Source organism: Nicotiana attenuata, unplaced genomic scaffold, assembly GCF_001879085.1.
Source record: "Nicotiana attenuata strain UT unplaced genomic scaffold, NIATTr2, whole genome shotgun sequence".
Lineage (NCBI taxonomy): Eukaryota > Viridiplantae > Streptophyta > Magnoliopsida > Solanales > Solanaceae > Nicotiana > Nicotiana attenuata.
Genome location: NW_017673403.1, coordinates 57,772 through 77,597, shown reverse-complemented (window position 1 = coordinate 77,597; position 19,826 = coordinate 57,772). Strand labels below are relative to the sequence as shown.

Genomic DNA, 19,826 nt, shown 5'->3' with positions numbered 1-19,826 from the left:
CACATGAGTTGACCGTGCGGATCCAGGTATTGATATGGTAGCACGTGAGTTGTCCGTGCTTAGCGCTTGGGCTTTGGGAGCCCCTCCGGAGTCTGTACACACCCCCAGTGAGCGCAGAGTGTTGAGTGTATTGAGTGTTGAGTGTTGAGTGCTGAGTGCGAGTGCTGAGTGAAGGAGTGACATTGTTGTGAGGTTGCATTTACTTTTACTGTTGCTGCATTTATCTGTTAAATTTCTTTTTGGCATTTACTGAGTTATGGAATTTACCTATTTATTCTTGTTATTTTTAAAATTGTGAAAAATAAATAATTGGACTATTTTGCTCAGCTCGTCACTACTGCTCAGTTCCTTAGTTATTTCTGTTACTACTGAGGTGGTTGTACTCATACTACACCCTGTACTTTATGTGCAGATCCAGGTGAGTTAGAGCGCGGCGATCGTTGAGTTCACGCCGGCTTTAATTGGAGACTGCAAGGTAGCTGCCAGCGTCCGCAGGACCTTGTTACCCCATTTATCATTTCTTCTTTGGTCAGTTAGACAGTTTATATATCTCAGTTCATAGTTTTAGACGCTCATGACTTAGTGACACCCCGATGTTTGGGACTCGTTTTCGTATTTTATATTATTTATATTTAGAGTTGGTTTAGTTTATCAGGAATTCTATTATTGGAAATGTTTTATTAAATTCTTATAATCAAATTAGTTGTAATATTTTGGGAATAGGCTTGCCTTGTAACACGATAGGCGCCATCACGATCACAGTTAGATTTTGGGTCGTGACACCAAGTTGCTAAGAATCTGTACAGGCCACAAGCTCTTCAACAACAATATAGACCACCACATGTTGAACAACCTACAAACTCGATGAGTCATATTGAGGAGATGCTAAAAAAATTGATGGCTGATCAGCAAGCCCAGGCAGCAACCCACTCTATATCAAAATTTGGAAAGACAAATTGGGCAACTTGCCAGTGACCAAAATACTCGACCAGTTGGAGCTCTTCCAAGCGACACTGAGGCTATCTAAGGCATATATTAATTTTGTGTCATTGAGGAATGGGATACAGTTAGAAGAAGTCCCATCGAAAAAGAGAAAGCAAGTGACAGTTAATGAGAAGCCGGCCACCATAGAAGTAGAAGCAGAAAAAGCAAAGGAGTCAAAGAAGCCAGTTGAAGAGGCGGTAGCAAAGCAACCCCCACCATTAGTTGCGAGACCACCACCTCCGTTCCCTTAGAGATTGCAAAAAGTGAAGGATTATACTGCTTGTAAAAAAATTCTTGATATTTTGAAGCAGGTGCAAATCAATATTCCGCAGGCAGACATCTTGCAAGAAGTGCCCAAATATTCCAAATACATCAAAGACATAGTTGCAAATAAGAGGAGGTTGGCGAAGTTCGAGTCTGTGTCACTCACTGAAGAATGTAGCTCAAGAATTCAAAGCAAGTTGCCTCAAAATTGAAAGGATACGGGTAGTTTCACTATCCAAATCTCGATTGGTAAGCACGCAGTCGAGTGAGCTTTGCGTGAACTTGGGACGAGCATCAATTTGATTCGCTATCTGTTTTCAGACAGTTGGGGTTGGGTGAGCCGCGCCCAGCCACGGGGATTTTATAGGTTGTTGATCGCTCTCATCCTGAAGGAGTGATTGAAGATGTGTTAGTTCAAGTGGGTTCTTTCATATTCCTTCCTGATTTCATTATCTTGGACTATGAGCCTGATCAGGAAGTCCCATTTATTTTGGGCGTCCATTCTTATTCATGGGCCGAGCTATTATTTATGTATGTGAAGGAAAGATGACAATAAGAGTGGGTGATTGAGTGGAGGTATTCAATGTTTATAAAACACTCAGATTGCCAGCCCACTATGAAGAGTTATCCATGATTTCTATGGTGGAAAGTGATGTGACTTCATTGGTGCCTTATATGAGCCCCATAGATTCTCTTGAACGAATTTTGATGGGGGTTGAAGAAGACAGTGAAGATGAGATGATGGAAGAAGTTGAGCAAGTCCTTAACATGTCTTGCAAGTATGTCCATAGGTTTGGGAGATTTGAGGAGCTGGACAAACCTATTACTCTGACCCTTCCCAAACCATCTATTGAAGAAGCTCCAAAGCTAGAACTAAAGCCTCTTCCAGTGCACCTGCTCTATGCTTACTTGGGGAACTCTGAAACATTGCCAGTGATTATCTCATGCAGCTTGACCGATATGCAAGAAGAAAAGCTGCTCAGAATGCTTCGTGAGAATGAAAAAGCTATTGGTTGGACAATTGCTGATATCAAAGGAATTAGTCCATCATTTTGCATGCATAAAATCTTTCTGGAAGATGGACACGGCCCCAGTGTTGAGCAACAAAGGAGATTAAATCCTATTATGAAAGAGGTCGTGAAGAAGGAAGTAATTAAGTGGCTTGATGCAGGTATCATCTTTCCTATTTTTGACAGCAACTAGGTGAGCCCAGTGCAGTGTGTGCCTAAAAAGGGGACTATTGTAGAGAACAAGAAAAATGAGCTAATTCCTACTCGCACTGTGACGGGGTGGAGAATTTACATTGACTACATAAGGCTCAACAAAGCAACCCGCATGTCACGACCCAATTTCCAATATAGGTCGTGATGGCGCCCAACGTCGCCGCTAGGCAAGCCAACAGTGAACTAGTCATGTATTTGTCCTTTTTAATTATTTCAAAGTAGTTAATTTTTTTATTTATTAAGTAAGTTAGTAGTGGAAAAATTATAGTAAGGTAAAGCATAAACTAATGATAGCGTAATACAGTGAAATTAATACTCAAAACCATAAAGTGTCTACTAGAATACTCCCAAAACCCGGTGTCACAAGTGTATGAGCAACTAGTAGAATATACAAACCGCCTATGCTACTGTCTGGAATAAGATAGACAGAAAGTAAATACAAAAGACTGCGGGTGCTGCAGGACGGACATAGAGAGCAGCTTACCACTATTCCTCGGGGTCGGGGGTACGCGCCTGAATGACTGCTAGATGCACCTGCCTCAGATCCTGCACGATTAGTGTAGAAGTGTAGCGTGAGTACATAAACAACATGTACCTAGTAAGTATCTAGTCTAACCTCAAAGAAGTAGTGACGAGAGGTCGATATCTACACTTACTATGGGCCAATAAATGAAGTACGAAAATTCTAAATAGACATCGAGTACATTAATATTAATACCACAATAACAAATAGTAAATAAGTGATTCTTTAACTAGAAGTCAATTTAAAATCTCCAATTAGCCTTCAACATATACGGGCCATCAAGTAAACTATAATTCATCAAGTCATGGAAGTAATATCAAGTGTAATCGGACTCTGAGCGTTATCATGCACGATTTATGCCGAGGTCGTACGGCCCGATCCAGAATAATGTCTACACTGCCGAGGGTTGACTGGCACGAACCATAGATGCATCTATTATACTATCGAGGCGTTCGGCCTGCTCCACAAGAAGAGAGAATACTCTACGAACATCCGATTTAAAGGCTATCACAAGACTAATATACAAGGAGGCACAATTTCTATCAACGGTCAAGTAACCCGCCAAAACTCAAAGTAAGTGAAGTTCGGTCTTTTCGAATCCTTTATCAAGTTTCAATATAATTTAAGCAACTAAATTAACAAGTAAAATGAAAACAATACAAGTATTACATGATAAGGTTCTAAAACTACCCGGACATAAGCTAATATGTAGCTACGCACGGACTCTCGTCACTTCGCACGTACGTAGCACCCACAATTAGTAACAAATAGTAATTTTGAACACCTATGGGGTAAATTTCCTCTTACAAGGTTAGGAAAGAGACTTACCTCGTTCTCAAGCAAACTTTCAGTCAACAAATTCGCTTTAAATCCTCAAGTCGGTGCCGAACAATCCGAAACTAGCCAAATATTATATAAATTAATCAATATATGCTCAAAAGTTCATAATTTAGCTGCTAGAGTAATTACCCAACTCAAATTAGAAGATTCCTAAAATTCATCCCCAGGCCCACGTGCCCGGATTCAGAAAATTTTCGAAGATAAATGTTACCCATAACCTCACGAACCCAAATATATAATTTTTACTCAATTCCATAATCATTTCCGTGGTCTAATCATATTTTTCTCAAAACCTAGGTTTTTCAACTAAACCCATAATTTCTACAATATACATGTTAATAATCTACCTAAAATCCGCGTATTAAACTCACATTAAGTAGTAATTACTTACCTCACGATGATAGGCAAAAATCCCCTCTCCAAGAGCTCCTCAATCGACCACCCCAAGTGAAAATGAGATAAAAACCACCTAAGTCCGATATAAATGCGCCTTACTACCCCAGCAATTTTTGCACCTGCGACAAAATAATCGCACCTGCGGCTCCACTACTGCGGACAAATCCTCGCAGGTGCAGACCTTACCCAGGCCAGGCGCTCTCGCTTCTGCGAGCCCGGTTCTGCAGAAAAGAGGGTCGCACCTGCGAACCGAAGGTAGCTGGGATTTTCCGCATCTGTGACCGCTGGCCAGCCCACTCCAGGCCGCTTCTGTGGTTAATGGCCGCCTCAGCGAGCTCGCACCTGTGGCCATTTCCACTCAGGTGCGAGTGCACCAGATCCTTGCTGCTTCAGCCATTCTCCTAAGTTCTAACATGTTTCGCACATTGTCCCAATAACACCCGAGGTCCCCAGGGCCTCGTCCAAACATACCAACAAGTTTGTAAACATAAAACGGACTTGATAGAACCCTCGGAATGCGTAAAACAACATCAAAACTAGGAATCGCATCCCAAAACCAAATTGAATCAACTTATGAACTCCAAGTTTTTCCAACTTACTCCGAATGCGCCAAATCATACTTAAACTACTCGGAATGACACCAAATTTTGCGTGCAAGTCCAAAATCACCAAACAGAACTATTCCCAAGATTGAAATCCCAAACGGACCTCGATAACACCAAAGTATACTCCAATCCAAACTTAAAGAACTTGAAGAACCTTCAATGTGCCAACTTTCAATATTAAGCGCCGAAACGCTCCCGGGTCATCCGAAACCTGATCCGAACACACACCAAAGTCCAAAATTATCATACAAACCTATAGGGACAGTCATATCCTGGTTTCGATGACGTTTACTCAAAACATTGACTCAAGTTAAACTTAACCATTATAAAACACTATTATGGAACTAAGTTATCCGATTTCAACCCGAACCCTTCAAAACCCGAACTAACCATTTCTGCATGTCATAAACCAACAAAAACACATACGAAGAGCCTTTTAGGGGAACGGGGATCTAGAAAGTAAAATAATCGGTCGGGTCGTTACACCGCAAGGACCACTTCCCACGTCCATTCATTGACCAAATGTTGGACAAATTGGCTTGGCATGAATATTATTGCTTCCTTGATGGTTATTCAGAGTACAACCAAATTTTCATATGCCTAGAGGATTAAGAGAAGACCACTTTCACATGTCCTTATGGTACTTTTGCTTTCAAGCGAATGCCATTTGGTCCCTGTAATGCACCAACCACTTTCTAGAGATACATGAGGGCCATTTTCACTGATATGGTAGAAAATTTGTAGAATTCTTCATGGATGATTTTTCAGTCATTGGGTCTTCTAATGATGATTGTTCAAGAATTTTGGTAACGTGTTGGCCCATTGTGAAGAAACAAATTTGGTGCAAAATTGGAAAAAGTGTCATTTTATGGTGCAAGAAGGCATCATATTGGGACATAGAGTGTCAAGGAGTGACACTGAAGTTGATAAGGCGAAGGTGGAGGCGGTTGCAAAATTACCTCCATCCATCTCTGTGATGGGTGTCCAAAGTTTCTTGTGACATGCGGGGTTCTATAAACGCTTTATTAAATTTTTTTCAAAAATTGCTACTCCATTGTGCAGGTTGCTTTAAAAGGATATGACTTTCAAGTTTGATAAAGCCTACCTGAAGGCATTAGAGGAGCTCAAGGCAAAGTTGGTGGCTGCCCCATTATTGTGGCACCGGATTGGTCCATACTATTTGAGCTTACGTGAGATGTAGGTGACCGTGCTATTGGGGCAGTGCTAGGCTAGAGGAAAGAGAAGATGTTTTACTCCATATACTATGCGATTAAGACTCTTGATGATGCACAACTGAATTACACCACCACTGAAAAGGAATTGTTGGCCGTTATGTGGGCCTTTGAGAAATTTTGAGCATACTTGGTTGGAACAAAAGTTATAATCCATACGGATCATACAGCATTCAGGTATCTATTCATAAAAAAGAATGCAATGCTATATTGATGCGTTGGGTTTTGTTGTTGTAGGAATTTGATGTAGAAATATGAGATCGGTAGGGAACAAAAAATCAAGTAGTTGACCATCTGTCGAGGCTGGAAAATCATGGGCACGTGGAGGAAGTTGGACAAATTAAGGAGTCATTTTCTGATGAGCACCTTTTTTCCATCACCCATGACTCTCCCCCATGGTACGCGGATTATGTGAATTATATTGTGAGTGGGGTACTTCCTCCTAAAATTGAATCTGAAGTTGGGAAGAGATTTCTACATGATGTGAACTTCTACTACTGGGATGAGCCATTATTTTACAGACAATGTGCTAATCAGTTGATGAAGAGATGCATTCCTGAAATGGAGGTGGAATTAGTGTTGTATGATTGCCATCCCTCGCCTTGTATGGGCTATCATGGAGGCGATAGGACAGATGCGAAGGTGCTACAGTCGGGTTCTATTGGTCAACATTGTTCAAAGATGCCCATGCATTTGTTAAGAAGTGTGACAGTGTCAGAGAACAGGAAAAATCACAAAGAGGCATGAGATGCCTTTGAATAACATCCTGGAGTAGAGATTTTTAATGTGTAGGGGATAGAATTCATGGAACCATTTCCATTGTCTAGAGGAAACAAATATATCTTGCTAGCGGTTGACTACATGTCAAAATGGGTAGAGGCGATCGCATTGACAACCAATGATGCCAAAGTGGTAGCTGCTTTTGTGAAGAAAAACATATTCTCGAGGTTTGAGACTCCACGTGCCTTGATTAGTGATGAAGGGACACATTTCTATAATCGATTGTTGAATAACCTTCTAGCCAAATATGGGCTCCATTGCAGAGTTGCCACGGCATATCATCCGCAAACAAGTGGACAAGCCGAGGTGTCCAACAGAGAAATAAAGAAGATATTAGAGAAGACGGTGAGTGTGAATAGGAAGGATTGGGCTGCAAAGTTAGATTATGCCTTGTGGGCATATAGAACTGCATATAGAACACCAATTGGGGCATACTCGTATAAGCTTGTTTATGGGAAGGCATGTCACTTGCCGGTTGAACTTGAACACAGGATGTATTGGGCAATTAAAAAGTTGAATATGGACTTTGAAAAGTCATGGGCGAGAAGAGGCTCTTGCAGGAGAATGAGTTAGATGAGTTTAGGCTGCACTCTTATGAAAATGGCTTTACAAGGAAAAAAATAAAAAGATGGCATGACAAGCAAATCACGCCACATCACTTTGAACCAGGCCAAAAGGTACTATTGTTTAATTCTAGGCTTAAGTTGTTTCCTCGAAAGTTAAAATCGAGGTGGTTCGGTCCATGTGAGGTGGTCAGAGTCACTCCTTATGGTGCAATTGAGTTGTGCACTTTAAATGGTGAAAGAAGTTTTTAGTGAATGGACAAAGAGTCAAGCACTGTTGGGGAAGTGTCCTCATAGTCAGAAGTCCAAAGTAATACTCAATGATGAGTAAGCGAGGCCCTGCGTCGTGCCTCGACGTTAAATCAGGAGCTTGTTCGGAGGCAACCCAATGTAAATTGCTCTCATAGCTTAGCTTCTAAGATTTTTTTTTAGTTAGAGTAGACTAGATTTTTTGTTTTCTTTGTAGGCATAGAAATCATAAGTAGAATGGTGTCGAATGTGTAAAAAAGATATATTAAGTGCTCGGGGGATAGGGGATTTCATTACAAATAAAAAAATTGAAATATGGCAAAACCAGCACCCAGCGCTACCTGGGGCGCAGAAAACAGGAACAAATTTCCCCCAATGCTAGGCCTAGCACGACATGTTGGGCTGGGTGGTGGGGGTAAGTATTTAAAAAATTTTCTCTTTTTCATTTATTATTTAAATTCACTACCCCTAAAACCCGACCCACCACCTATTTTCTCTCACATAATAACCCATACCCAATCACCCAACTCATTCCCACTCAAACTAAAAAAAAATCTAACCCCCTAAACTCTCTCTCTCACCCCTCGTTCTTCACTGCTCTCTCTCTCTCTCTTCCTCTCAACTTTCTTATTTTTTTTCTCTTGCATTCATCTACAAATCCTCCCAGGTATGTTAAACCCCTCTCACTTTTTCTTTTATTTTGTAGATTACACTACCCACCCCCCCTCCAAAACGCCCCAACCTTAATTCCCCCATTAGTGATTTCTTAGAACTCTTTTCTACGGTGGGTGACCTATTTTGCAATAGAATTGGTTGTTAAAAATCGATTGTGAAGTTGATACGGAGTAGTAAACTAAAATTTCCTCTACTTTGTTAAAATTTGGGAGGACCACCATGTTCCACCATTGTTGAATTGAGTTGCACACACTTAATGCTCACCATGTGTTTGACGAAATGCTTGAAAGAGTAAATTTTGCACCGGTCAAGTCTGAGTAGCCGAGTGTAGTTATATATGATGTCGGGCTAAGTGTGGGGCATTTGGGGGTGGTTTTACATAATTCGAAGCTTGTCTTTAATGTTCACATGCCACTCACATCATGTATCGTGCATTATGTATGTTTTATCACGTTGTTAGATTTAACTAGTGTAGTGTATTAGTTGTAGAGATTGAGGACCATGGGTTACTTGCTTGCATTAAGGCTCAGTCACTTCGCCATGTTCGATTATTTGATTTGTGTGGCATAGTTAGTGAATTATAATTGTGTGGCATGAGGAAGTCTTGAGTACTCATCGCCTTATGGTGCAACACTTGTGCGTTTTAAACCAATATTGTGTGTATATTACATAGAGCCTTCGATTTTAAGTGTGTGGTCATCTTTTACTCTCACGTTAACCTTAGGCAGATTTCTTGATTCATTCTCACATTCATGATTATTGTGTTGTAGGTTGATATGGCTCGTGATGGTGCAAACAAGGGAAAAAGAGTTGGAAAGTCCTCAACCACTGCTCCCGCCCCTAAAAAGTGCAAGTAAGAGGAAGGGCCATCTCGGCAAGCTAAGAGAAGCAGGTTGCTGACGGATCGAGGAGAGCACCGTCGGGTCCAAGGCCCCATTTGGATCTGGTTCGAGAGGAACCCATCAAGTGGTATCATAACTTTGAGCCGTATGGGCGGTATGTCTCGGAAATGGGAATCAACGTGCAAAACTCTAGAGAAGAACTTCCTAGATGTGTTAGGCCGGCTGAGAGAAATGAAGATGGATAATTTCCAAGAGCGCCCGGGACATACAAATTTGGCATGGTGAGGGAACTCTATGCAAATTGGAATGGAGACCTGTTCATGTCGTGGTTCCGAGAAAAAGAAGTGCCACTGACTCCTCGTGCAAATACTTGGGAGTTGACTGCCCTAACCCGCGAAGGCTGCAAAAGTTTGTCAAATGCCCAAGCTAACAGGCTATATGTCACACTCTATGTAGAGTCAATTCTAATGCAAAGTGGACAAGAACGAAGGGTGACTCCCATCTTGAGATAATCCGCTTCGACTTCAACAAGACTTCCAAGGTGTGGCAAAACTCCGTACAGGCCAGACTGATACCGGTTGAGCACAACAGTGAATGCATTCGAGCCTGACTGTGTTTGATATTTTTTTCTGAGGACTAGGCGACCCATATATATGGGCGAGATCATGTTAGGAGAGATGGTCCGCACACGATTTGGGCAGAAAATCAAGAGGTTCTTCTTTGGCAACTTGTTACCACAGTACATGCTTTCTCGAGAGGTGCCTGAATACCCCGGTTATGATGAGGTTGTGGAGGCTCCACAGGGGTTGATGGACATTACCTCCTTGTTGGAGTTTACGTCCAAGATGAGCCGGGCGGCGAGGAATGAGAGGGACGAAAACTTCAATAGATATCTCTATAGCTCCCTGACTGTGATAATGAGCAAGTTGGGCATGTCAGATGAGAAGCGTATTCATCTACGCAATCATCTGTCTAGTTCTTCTAAAGAAATGTTGGGAATTGCGCTTGGCAGTCCCGTTCAGTCGTCAGAGGATGACAACACACACAAAGGCTCAGGCGATAAGGATGATCTTGATGCTGATGTCACGGGGCCAATGGCTTTGGTGCCACTGGGAGTGGATGACGATGATGAGCCTGGTGCTGCGGCGAGGCAACATTCTGCGGATGAAGGATCCGAGTATGACCTGCATGGGTCCGAGTAGCAGGGAGTTCTTCTTTCCACCTTACTTTGCATTAAATTCTTACATGCATCGAGGATTATGAATAAGCAAAGTGTGCGGTGGGAGAACTACTTTTTGTGATGTAAATTGTATAAATTTATTTCTTTTTATAAGTATTTCTTTTAGGAACCCGTAGTAGACATAGTCTAGCTTCAAAAAAAATACAAAAATAGAAAAAAAATCAAAAAAAGCTCGCACTTTTCCCGACGATGGATTTTTGGATAATTTTCTTGAGGGATTAAAAGTCCAATTAAAAACATCAAAAAGACTTTTTTTAGGATAGTTAGGTAGTATCTCTTGGTTTTTCTTTGGGCGTCGGTTCTTTTCCAAGGGTGTATCTTGAACCGGGAATCTTTTTTAGGAGTAGGATAGGAAGAAAACTGAGTTGCTCTGAGGTACCTATTGACATGTTTGGTGCTGGTACATTAGGCAATGGCATTAGAACCGTCAATATTAGCCAGTTGGGCCAGCCCGTGATTTAGTAGGGTTGGGCAAGAATTTTTTGAGCCCATTTAAAAATGAGGCTTTTAAGCCCGGCCTAAATAAGCACATGGCCCATGAGGCTTGACTGATGTTGGGCTAGGCGGGCCCGTTGGCCTAATAAAAATATTTATTTAAATATATAAAATATAAAAATTATATGACATTGCCGCATCGGAATCAATTTTTAGCATTGGTTGTTGTGTTCTTACCAAGTACAAAGGTTGATGTCCAAACACTTGTTACTACTCGAAATTGGTTGCACGACTTTTTTTAAACTCAAACTAGTAATATTTTTTTCATGCGAATTTGAATATTATTAGTTTTTAAAATTTAGTTATTCTTAATATTTAACAAATAAATATTGCATATGAATTGTAGATGTAGATGAAAGTGAAGATGTCAAAACAACTTTGTCACAAGCAGATTTAAATGTGTTTGATAAAGATGATGTGTTAGATATCCCATAAGCATCATGGACGTTCTCTTGCATAGTTTATTTTGAGTTTTGCCTTTTAAAATAAAATATAATCTTGTTATTTACTTTTTTTGGTGTTTAATGTGATATAGTGGAACAATATAAAAAGTTATTATGTATACGATATTTTAACTTTTAAATACTTATCTTTTTTTAGGTTAGTACTTAAAGAAATAATATAAAATTATATTTTAAAAAATGATGGGCTAGCCCAGCCCAGCCCGTCAATTGCTAAAGCCCATGTGGGCTGGCCTGGACTAACCTGGCCCAGCGCATATTGACAGCTCTAAATGGCATGCGCTCTGTCTTCCCATACATTTGATTTGAATTATGATGCCTGAGTAAAATAAATAACCTACACTGTGACGCCTTTTCTCAATTGTTTGACTTGTATGTCACCTAGTGCAATATTACTTAAAAATTTCTCAACTATATATGCTTTTGACTTGAGAGTTGAACAGAACCGTCTTGATTGAGTCATGTGCAATGTGTGTGTGAGGATTGGTGATATTTTGTGCTATCCTGTGTAGTTTAGAACTTGCCCCGTGTGTTAATCGAAGCGAAATCATCATGTTGTGCTAGTCTAGGAGATGACGTAGACATTTTTTGTTTGATCATAGATGTGCTTGTCACTTACAAATAAAAAGTTTCCCGTTGCTAGCCCTTTGAGCCTATAGACTTTTTCTTTGGCACCCACATTACAAACCGTATCCCTATTTTGTTCTTACATTAAGCTTGTTGAACATATACCTCCGAAGGCACTTTGTCGCTAAAAGAATTAAGGTGAGAGATTGGGAAGTAGCTTTCGAGTGGAACCATGGAATGGCCCCTAAGGTGCACTAAGGTGCACTAAAATTGTGAAAAAAGTCCACTAGCCGATGAACCTTAATGTATGGAGTGTGTGTAGAAGAAAGAAAAAGAGAAAAAGAAAAATTACAAGAAAAGAAAAAATAATTCAAATAACGTAGGAAAAAACACACTTCCTAATCTTACTAATTCGTACTAGGAGAAATAAAGAAGTGCTTAATTAAAAAAATGCCTATGTTGTATATGGTTTGTGGTGAGTGAATAGGTTAAGAAGAATATGTGCTCGATTTTTTAATGTAGTGTATTAAAGTGCTTAGGAGGGTTAGTCACTATCTATAAAAGTATCCTACCCGTCCCTTATCTTACATTACAACCATAAAGTCCTAATTGATCGTAGATTTGGCTAGCTTAGATTAGTAGAGAAGTACACTACGGGTAAGTTTATGGTACGACCACGGGATGCACATGAATTCTTTGTGAGAGTGGGAGACTTTTGTTCAAATTGTATGATGTTCTTAATTTATGCTTAAAGTCATACTTGAGTATGGGGACTATCCTATATTCACTCTTTCATTTGTTGGTGAGGGCACATGATCTCATGACGGATTTGTAATGTGTTAATTTCTCTTGTTGGGTAAGTGCGCGAGTTGAGGGCGCTTAGTGGTAACGAGTCTGCTCTTGAGGTAGGGTGGTTACAGATATGTTGTTTGAATTGGTTTAATTGAAATGTTTATACTTGGGCATGTTTAAAATGGGAAGAATATGAAATTTTTATGTTCATGCTTGATTGCCGGTATCGATCATAGTCAAGGGTAGAGTGTATGATTCAAAAATTGAATTGCTCCTCTCTAGTTGAGATGTGTACGTTGTTGGGGTGTAGTTGATAGTCCCATTGCTCGAGGGAGAGCAAGAGTCTAAGTGTGGGGTGATGATATTTAGCTTAAAATATGTATATTTATATATCGCCTCGCATTTTACTCATATTTCGTAGATTTTGGATGTAAAATGTGATGATTTGTGCTAATTCGTGGTGTTTTTATGTGTAGGAACCATCCGGAGACAATATGGGACGAAGGTGCGAGATTGGAGGCAAAAAGGAGCAAAATGGAAAAAATGCCACAGATTAGGGCCCAGGCTAGCTTGGGGCGCTACCTGTGGCGCAGAAGGCGGAATGCTAAAAAGTTCCAGCGCCAGGGCTAGAGTCCAACGCTACCATGGGCCCGGGATAAGGTTATTTCGGCCTAAGACCTCTCCCCATCCCCCCATTCCTAACTTGTATAAAAGCAAGCCTAAGCATATTTTGTGAGGGAAGACGCCACTTTGAGGAAAATATACACACAAGGAACATCCGGGAACAAGGATATCTCAGTTTTCTTCATCTTTTCTTAGTATTTTAAATTATTCAACACTTGATAATTTATTTTGATATTATCATGAGTGGCTAAAACCCATTATTCTGGGGTTGTCATTTAGCCATGAATATTGTTGTTTGACGTTGACTTAACCTTGATTACAATTTGCTAATATATGGTTGTTTCTTTAATATTGTGATTAACTGCTTAATTGTTCGGCCAACAACTAGGTTTACTATCTATGCTATGCTTGGGAAAGCTACGTCTAGATTAGAGAAGAATTGAAAAGGGCATGATCCTAACTCTGAGTGGGGGGCATATTTACAGTTAGGATAGGAATATACCTAGTCACCATGCTTAATTGAATATCGTAATCTTAATGCGTTCTTAATAGATTGATTCCATTGGAATATAGGCGAGTAGTGATTCGAGAGAATACTACGAGAGCAATTATTTGATTAATTAGCAACTATGAGTGAATTGTATGAAAGGGACAGTTAATTAGAACGCAATAGGATTGGTGAATCGATCACAACCCTGGAATATTCGTCTCTACTGAATACACAACAACTATTTTGCTGCTTGATTAATTAGTTACTTGTTAAAATTATTGCTTAGTATAATCACAATTTTGAACTCTGATTGACTCCACTGAATAATAATCTTGGTGAAACTAGTGGGTAATAATACAAGTCTTTGTGGGTTCGACACTCAGAATTATCACTTTATTACCTGTACGAGTTTGGGAGCAACAACGGATTTGGTTGATCTTGACATACCAAGCTCTCTTGTTAGTTATATTCCCCATTTCGAGTACCGGATTACTTTTTCTTTGTATTAAAAGATACAGATTATGATTTTTCAGAAAGCAGATTCATATGATGTAGCCTTTCACCTCTTAATTTATCTTTTTTCTTTTTTTTCCTTTGCTGACATTTGGGCTCTAGTCTTTCATGATTTTCATCTTATTTTATTGTTCGTTAGATGGCACACTTGGATATTGCTGGTTAACTAACTTGTCAAATAGAAAAACTAGCAATTACAACGCCATTGTACACTTGAAAAGGAAATGAGAAAAAGAAAATTGAAATTTCTCCAATGCATAAAAATGTCATATGAAGACAACCCGAATATTCACTGGTTGAAACAATTTCCAGTGACCGGTTGACTATGTGAATCATTTCTTTCTCTCTCATTTTTTTTTTTTTTGGATTCTCTTGTATCTACAATTAATATAAAAACGCAAACTCTTTTTTTTTTCTTAATTACAGAATTGAAGAAAAAACCTAAAAATCAATAATTGGTTCTCCAATTGTAAGATTACGCTCCAATGTCCATGGCAAATTGAAGAGCTTTGCTGTAATGAACTTGAAAATCTTATTCACATTGATATTGTAGGTTGCACTTGAGAAAAATAGTGTTGCATTTATTGCCTTTGCATATGCTCTTGCCTGTTGAAAATGGCATTAGAATACTGTGAATATCAAACTTGTCAAAGATATGTCATTAGAAACTTTCTAATTATAGACAACTTTAAAATTCTAAAAAGAAAAATATGATGACATATTAACACATGATGAACAAATATCTCATAGAATCTTGAAGTCATGAACATGAGTTCACACTAAAAATCCTAAAAGAAAAATATGCCAAAAAAAAAAGGACATAGTACACAAATGTCTCCGAGATTGTTGGAATCATGATTATGTTCAAAATGAAAAACTACTAAGCTTTTTTGTTGACTTTTTGTTGTTGATAAAACTTTGTGTGAGACCAAAACCTCTCCATATAGTTAAGGTTAAAATATTTCATGATTAAGCAAAATCATGGTTTCAACTAATGCAAAGTTATCGACAAGAGGGGTTGCTCAGGTTATTAGCACCCCCATCTACAACCCCAGTCGTGGGTTCGAGTCACCAAAGAAACAATAGTTCTATTAAGTCAAGTCCTCCGTTGTGAGCTTAATACATAAATTGACATCCTATATCTACAATAGTATTGTTGAGTTATCCCATGCCGTACGAGATTTGAGATCTTTGGTCTCCTTATATGGTCTTGGACAATCCTCACCTCATAAGCTAACTTTTGAGGTTGAGTTAGGCCACTACACCCCCCCCCCCCCCCCAAGCCCCTCTCTGTTTTCCTCTTTTCCCCTTCACCTCCGAAATGTGATAAATTCAAAATATCTCTCTTTTAAGCAAGTAAGTTTATTATAGTTTTTTTATTTCTCTTTTCTTGTATTTATTATCATAATTATAGTCTTCTCAAGAAAGAATGAGAATTATACCTGACTAGCAATTGTCCACTGCAGATCCAATGGCAATTTCACAAAGTCATCAAACTTTGTCCCTATCATTACAGGAATTGCTGTCTGATTATATTGTCGTGCTTGTTGATACCAGCTAATGACACTGTAATTAAACACGAAAACAATTTTAGAGGACGAAAAATCACAACTATGTCTCATTTCTAAACAAGTTAGGATCCACTATAAAAGCAAATTTCAGACCATAAACTTAAAAATTATGATCCTTAGCTTCTTATTCTTTAAAATAAATAAAATAAATAAATAAATAAATAAATAAATCAAGCTCATACCTATTGAGTGTACAGCGACTTGTGAGATCAAACATGAAACACATAGCAACCGAATCCTTGCAAGCCATTGGAATATTAGTTGGGGCAGAAACATCATCTGCATTATTAATAATCATTTCAGAAAAATTCCCACATTAAATATTTTGATTATATTCCCATCGTTTTAGATGTATATTACTAATTTCTACCCCCTTTTCTCTGTTTTAAAAGAAAATAAAAGAAGATCGAATCATCTGCATTATTAATAATCATTTCAGAAAAATTCCCACATTAAATATTTTGATTATATTCCCATCGTTTTAGATGTAAATTACTAATTTCTACCCCCTTTTCTCTGTTTTAAAAGAAAATAAAAGAAGATCGAATGCATATATATTATATACCTTTAACTTCCCAAATGCTATATGATATTCTTGTCCCTCTCACACACAAAGTTTTGTCCATCTGATTTAATCCTTTTGTTGAAAATTCTTCATCTGCTGCTTTCTCCTTTCCTACATACTTTGTCTTCAATTGGAAAAAACACACAAGAAAAGTCAAAATCAAGCTTGAAAAATGGAAAATTACAAATACATAAACTAGAGATGAGGGGAATCCTAATTATTGTTCATAAAAATTGACATATCGTCTGACTCAAATCCAAAAGTTAGCTTCTGAGCCGAAAATTATAAATCCAAGATAATATAAAACAACAACTCATTCCTCAGCCAATGTGCAAAGGCGGTTGTTGTTCAACTGAATCCATATCTTTTGACGCAAAGTAAAAAGTTATGTGTAAAAATTCATTAAAATTACAAAAATATTAGATATGAACCTATAACTTTCGACGCGGAGTAAACAATTATAAGTAAAAATTCATTAAAATTGCAAAAATAGTAGATATGAACCCATAACTTTAGAAATATAATGGGTTCGATGCTAAAAACTTTAAAAGTTGAACCCATATAGTTTAAATCCTGGATCTGCCTCCACCAATGTAAGATGATTTAACACCTCTAGATACCCAAAACTAGGTATCTAGAGGTAATCAGCTCGACATGGCCGAACTTTTTATTTCAACACGGAGTATAGATATATACATTAAAAATCATCAAAATTTCACTAAATATTAAATTCTGAACTTATAATTTTAAAAGTATAATGGATTCAATAAAAAAAATCTAAAAATTAAATCAATCGAATTTAAATTTCGGATCCGCCTCAGAAATAAGGCCAAGATTCAATAAACCAAGAATAGAAAGAGAAAAAACTAACCAAGAAACTTGTCTTGCCAATTTGATTATCACCCAAAAGGCTAATTTTCAAAGCAACAACATCCTCAGACGAATCCTTAGAATGATCACAACAACATGTAGATGCTAAACTCCCTGAAAATCCACTCTCCGAACTCGCGACGGCGGACGACGGCGGAGAAGCCATATTCCTGGTGGTGGTGGTGGTCGGAAAAGATTGATTATGTGACAATTGTCTATAATTAATAGACTTACCTATCCAACAAGCAAGAATTTTGTTCCAAAATGAACTAAAATACTTGTGTAGGATTGTGAATTTGCAAACGATTTTCCTTTTCATATTCAAATGAAGCATTCTTCTATAACAAAGGAGCAAACGTTTCGTCATTTTTTTTTTTTGGTTTGTTTTGTTTATTTTGAGTTTTAGGAGAGGAATTATAGAGAAAAAAAGGCCTAAAGAGAGCTGCTAAATGCTAGTAGCTTCTTCTTTTGGCCTTAAAAGTAAAGGGAAGTCTCTTTTGGAATATTAATCATATTTCTTTTTTTAAAATGTTTTGTGGGATTTACTTTGAATTTTTACCATTCAATTTTTTTCAATTCTTGTTTTAATATTATGTGTGGTTAACGGCTATTGAAATTGTAACTGTGGCCGTGTATTGAGGGACGGTTGACCGTTTTAATAGGTTTAAAATCAGAATTTTTGTTCAAATGTGGTTGTCATTGTTTTTCCTTCTGTTTTTTTAATTAATTTAAAATATGGTTGCCTATAGGTTGGTGAGAGATTTTTTTTTTAATGTTTTGGTTCATCTTATGAATCAGCAAAATGTTTGTTGAGCTTTAATTATTTCTCCTACTGAAATGGAAGATCCACATTTATTTTTTGAGTTTTTGGTTGCCATTAATTTTCAGTTTTTTATTGGAACCTTTGCCTTGGTGCTTTTATTTATTGATTTTTGACTAACTTTGGAAGAAAAATAATAAAGAAGACAATTATACTTTTTTCTTTGAATTAAAATTCAAACGCGAAATTATTGTTCAAGGAGGTTATTTTATCCATTCAAAAAGTAAATGGGATATTATTTTTCAAACATTAAAGGTTCATTAAGATGGTGAAATAAAATTTACTCATTAATTTTTTGTTAAAAACTTGTATTTAAAAACATATATATTGCTTAACAGCAAGAATTGTTATAAGTAAAAAATTCAAGAAGTTCACCAAATTAGCTTTTGTACTTTCTCTCTACACTTCTCAATTTTTGATATTCTAGTTATGTGAACATATTTTGACAAATATTCTAAACAATATTCTTTTGTCATCTCTTTTTTTATTTTACAAGTATCGAATAATACTACAATCAACGTTTTGGTAGATAATAAGAAATTACTTGTAATTATTTGCATTGTTGGAATCTAACCTGTGAACTCTCGTGATTTTTATCCCACCTGACCTGTGAACTCTCGTGATTTTCATCCCACCTCATTGAATGTTAAAACACGTGTTTGAGTGATATTATTAAACAAATCCGGATAAATAGGGTAATTATTTTTGTTTTCTTCTGAGGCTTTAAGGATTAATCCACAACCATTTTTAAATCTTTATATTTTTTCGATTGGCTTTTATCAGAATATTAGATAGTAAATTACATCCTTGACACTCTTCCACGTTAGTACTTATCAGTCCCAATAATGTTGCACTAATCTATGAATTATCCAGGGATAATTGTGGTAATAATTAATTAAATAATCACAACAAAGACAAATCATAAGTCAATCAGGTCAGGCTTATATTGAAATTCAAAATTCAGAGAGAACCGACAAGTGTAAAAGGAAAGAGTCAATTTTCACGTGTAGCAAAGTTAGCCAATAATCATGCAACCATGTAAGGTGAGAGGAGCCCCACTCATATTAGTCGTTATAAACAATACTAACTCCCTTCTTTTTTAGGTTTTCAATTTCCATTATTCACTTTGTGTCTTAAATAATTTAAATTTGCATCGAAAAATTTTACTTTGAGAATAAATTACTTTATATAATAAAGTTAATTTAATTTTCGGGAATCGAACCTCAAACCGCTAATTAAGGATGAACGTTTGCTTAATATCCTACCATAATATTTGATGGTTAGAAATCAACTATCTAATTTAAAGTTTAGATTTTGCACTCTTATTTTTAAAATTATCTTGACATAAATTTACATATTCCTAAGTGTTACAAAATTAAATTGATTTTACAATAAAAATGTTTTAAGAAATCACAACAAAGAATTCTATAAACTTTTAAAAATAGTATTCTCGTTGCACATTATATGACATTATTGTGATTTTAAAGAGACAAATAATTTTTTCTTTAACCAACTTTTCATCATATTTTTAATTTTCTTTTAATTATAAGATTGATAATTTTTAGTCCTGCTTCTTATCTAGTTTCTACTTATGTAAATTTTATTTGTAAAATAAATTAACGAGATCATTTTCCGAAATAAA

At 37.3% G+C, this 19,826-nt stretch overlaps 1 protein-coding gene across 1 annotated transcript; it reads right to left on the bottom strand.

Moving 5' to 3' along the window:
* Positions 1–14,514: 14,514 nt before the first annotated feature.
* Positions 14,515–17,866, bottom strand: LOC109216293 (septum-promoting GTP-binding protein 1-like). The gene is made up of 5 exons (XM_019380436.1): positions 17,366–17,866; positions 16,495–16,618; positions 16,112–16,208; positions 15,801–15,924; positions 14,515–14,964 (listed from the first exon to the last, which is right to left on the bottom strand). The coding sequence occupies exons 1-5, from the start codon at positions 17,729–17,731 to the stop codon at positions 14,800–14,802; spliced, it is 876 nt and encodes a 291-aa protein (XP_019235981.1). The 5' UTR covers positions 17,732–17,866; the 3' UTR covers positions 14,515–14,799.
* Between the last annotated feature and the right edge of the window lie 1,960 nt (positions 17,867–19,826).